This window comes from Zea mays, chromosome 5, assembly GCF_902167145.1.
Source record: "Zea mays cultivar B73 chromosome 5, Zm-B73-REFERENCE-NAM-5.0, whole genome shotgun sequence".
Taxonomy (NCBI): Eukaryota; Viridiplantae; Streptophyta; class Magnoliopsida; order Poales; family Poaceae; genus Zea; species Zea mays.
The window spans coordinates 206,942,104-206,945,460 of NC_050100.1; the positions used below are offsets into that span (position 1 = coordinate 206,942,104).

A 3,357-nucleotide genomic window follows, 5' to 3' on the forward strand; every position below is an offset into this window, starting at 1 on the left:
TTCATGAATGAATCACTGAATCGGCTGTATTGATTGAATCTGGTTGACGTGTGCAAGATACAACAGCGAAACAATGTAAAACAAAGCAACCGAAAGAGAGATGTTCCCAGCCCGTTTTGCCAGCAAGATTCACGATGAGGTGATCATGAGACATCACTTCTGCAAAATCAGCAGTCAGCACAAAAGTTTCCCAGAAGTGTCGACAGATCTACAGATTGGGACCCTCGCCATGTTCGTGGCCGGCGACATGTCCTATTTGATCCAGAGTCTCGAAGCCACCACTACCAAACGCTGGACTTTTGTATGTACATGAGAAGAGAGCTGGAGTGGCGTGTACTAGTGATCAGTTGGTGTTAGCTGCCATGTCCGATGCGCTGGTTGGCTTCTCGTTCTTGCCCAGCAACGTTGGCGCCACCGAAACAAGCCCGATCAGGAACAGCACCGCTATCGACTGCGGATCATACAGATCATTCAACGATCTCAGGTCGCTCAAAGCAATTCCAGCCTAGAAATCAGAAAGGTGAAAGTTAGGATAGCCTATTAGCACACACATGAAGAACGCACCTGATGGAACGGGTACATTAGAAGCTGGAATACCCTGACAGTCACATAGGCAGCTGGGACGAGGCCAATGGCCGTCGCAAAGAAGAAAGTATGGTATGGCACACCCACTATAGGTGAAGAAAAATTGATGAAAGTATTGGGCAGTGTTGGAGTGACTCTCAGGAAAAGCATGTAATTCAGCAGCTTCTCTCTTCTTTTTGCAACCTGAAAATTAAAGAGCATTGTTTACTCTTTTTTAGTTGTGGGCATTGACATTGTAAACTCAGAAGTCAGAACTGACTAAATATAAACATGAAACAATTACAGACTCCTATAAGAACATCAAGTCAACAAAGTAGCTGTGCCACATTGGCAGTAAATTGAGCATAAGGCATCATTCCATGTTTGAGCATTTGTCATAACAGCGTTTCAACTAATAATGCACGTCCTGCCGTTACCTGCTTTTGGAAGAACGTGAGCTTGTCTGGCCACAACGAGAAGACCAGTGGTTTCCCTACTAGCTTGGACAGGAAATAACAGGAAGAAGCACCGGCAGTGGCAGCAAAGATCACCAGGGCTAGACCACCGAGCTGCCCAAAGAGGGCCCCGGCAAGCAGGGACATGAAAATGGTCCCTGGGATCATGAACGTCTGCATGAATATGTACACGGCACAGTAGCCCACCAGCACCTGGATGGTGTAGTCACTGCTGTAGCCCTCCAGATGGACACTGCAAGGCAGGAGATCCACTTTCCACAGTTAGAGACATTGGAACTGAAACATACATAATCCTACAGAAACATATTGGCAACACTCTGAACTCATACCGACTACCGAGTAACAGATGCTCGATTGTACTGACAGATGATAACTTCATCAGGAAACAAAGATGTACCGAGACTTTACTGCTGAACTGACAAAAAAGAATCAAAACTGTAGCGCTGTATTCTACATTTACTGGTGATCTGACCTTACAAATATCAGCGACTTCAACATTTGTTAACTTATAAATGATGACAAGGAAGATGTGCTCACGTGTGTACGCAAGAGTACAACGTGCTGTGTGAGCTAACAGAAAGGCACGCACGGACACACCACAAAACACGCTGTGAACAGGTTCAAAACATACGACACGGACAGTTACAGCTGGTCAGAAACCAAATATCGAAAAGAAAGGATTGCAAACTCCACCGACCCCGAAAATTACGGAATTTATTATTTTTTTCAATGAATGAAGGGGACCACACACAACAAAGTGCATGAACCTACTTGGATTTGGATAAACATGTTATAAATTCGCATTCTACCTATACTGTATTGCTGAATAATATAACTTGGCCATATTAAACATGACAAGGAGCACAGCAGTTTTTTTTTTTTGCTACAAGATACGCCTACACTGGCAATCTACCAATGCGACCCAACAAAGAACAGCTTGAAGATCGCATATCTGTTTGTCTTGCTAGACTGACGGGTTAATTAGAACGGTCGAAGTAGGATTTAGGCCATTTGTTAAGCTTTAAATCACAAAAGGGAGGAAAACAAAACAATTCTAAAATTTAAACAAAAGTGAAAAATTGGCTTGGGCCTTGAGGGTATCAAATTAGATCAAATAACGAATGGAGAGGGTTGGATTACGTGAGGACTTGGAGCTCCTGGAGGTTGCGGGGGAGCTTGAGGAAGCTGTAGTCGGAGCGAGGCATGGAGATGTAGACGCCAGCCAGCCCCGCAGCGAAGACGGCAGCCACGCCAGCGAGCAGCGCCGCTTCCCACACCGGGAACCCGTCATCCCTCGCCATCTCGTCCTCTTCCTCCTCCCCTCTTCCAACTGCGAACTCTAGCGTGGTTTGGCCGCTAGGCGAGGTCGCGAGCTTGCGGGGGGAACGAGCTAGAACTACAGGCCAGACCGCCAGGGAACGAGATCCTCTGACGTGGGGGTGGTCACTGCCGCGTGGCCCCCGCGTGCGACAGGGCCCGCGCGCAGTGACCCTACTGCCCCTGCAGTACGTCAGAGGAACCGGCTCCGACCGCCAGAGGAGAGGGGGGAACAAGAGGTAGGGGAGGAGACAGGACAGTGGAGACCGCCGTAGCCTTATATACTAGACTTCAGTCACAATTCTCTTCCCTGTCTGGTCGATTTGAAGAAACGCCGAGATTTTGGAATAACCACTTCTCCTATATTCCTATATTTCACTTCTCTATATTCTTATAATTAGCTAATTAGTACAATTAAATTGTTGTTTTTATAATTTACGAATTGTCTTTATATCATGACATATCAAATACTGTACTTGTCTAACTATAGAAATAATTGTTAATTGCTTTTGTGCCGACGTAAATTAGATTTTGTTGGGTCTATACTTTTATCTAACAGGTTTTCAATTCTTAAAAGTTAAAGCTGCAGAATATACCTACATAAAATACAACGAACCGAATCTATAACTTTAACTAGGTATATGCCCGTGCGTTGCAACGGGCAATACTAATGCATGCATAGGTCATTGTTTAGTGAGGTAATCAACCGGCAGGGTGACACTTGTGTATGTATAGATCATTGATCATTGTTTAGTGATGTTATCAACCAAACTTCATGCGTCGGGTCGACATGCGAGGGAGGTGACATTGGGAGGCAGGCTCGGGGGGGACGGGGCGTCGGGTGTGTGGGACCACGAATTGCGTCGGGAGGTAGATTGGAGGGCGTTAGGTGGATGGAGGCCGTGACATGTGGAACGTGGCGCGGTTAGAGCGAGAGGCGGGAAGAGGCGGAGGAGGCCGGGTGTGGACAGTTCTGGCAAAGTGGCCTTAGGCGAGTCGT

The 3,357-nt window shown here is 46.5% G+C and overlaps 1 protein-coding gene across 3 annotated transcripts; it reads right to left on the reverse strand.

The window, feature by feature from the left end:
- Positions 1-2,654, reverse strand: LOC100272928 (uncharacterized). Of its 3 annotated transcripts, none has more exons than XM_008683183.3 (4): positions 2,181-2,654; positions 1,002-1,272; positions 598-768; positions 1-505 (listed from the first exon to the last, which is right to left on the reverse strand). In XM_008683183.3, exons 1-4 carry the CDS (start codon positions 2,339-2,341, stop codon positions 344-346), a joined length of 765 nt encoding a protein of 254 aa, XP_008681405.1. In that variant the 5' UTR covers positions 2,342-2,654; the 3' UTR covers positions 1-343. The 3 variants fall into 3 exon arrangements, with proteins under 3 accessions (XP_008681405.1, XP_020408739.1, NP_001140852.1); XM_020553150.3 differs by lacking the exon at positions 2,181-2,654 and adding an exon at positions 1,370-1,757; NM_001147380.1 differs by having other exon boundaries at positions 3-451; positions 565-768; positions 2,181-2,591.
- Positions 2,655-3,357: the final 703 nt, after the last annotated feature.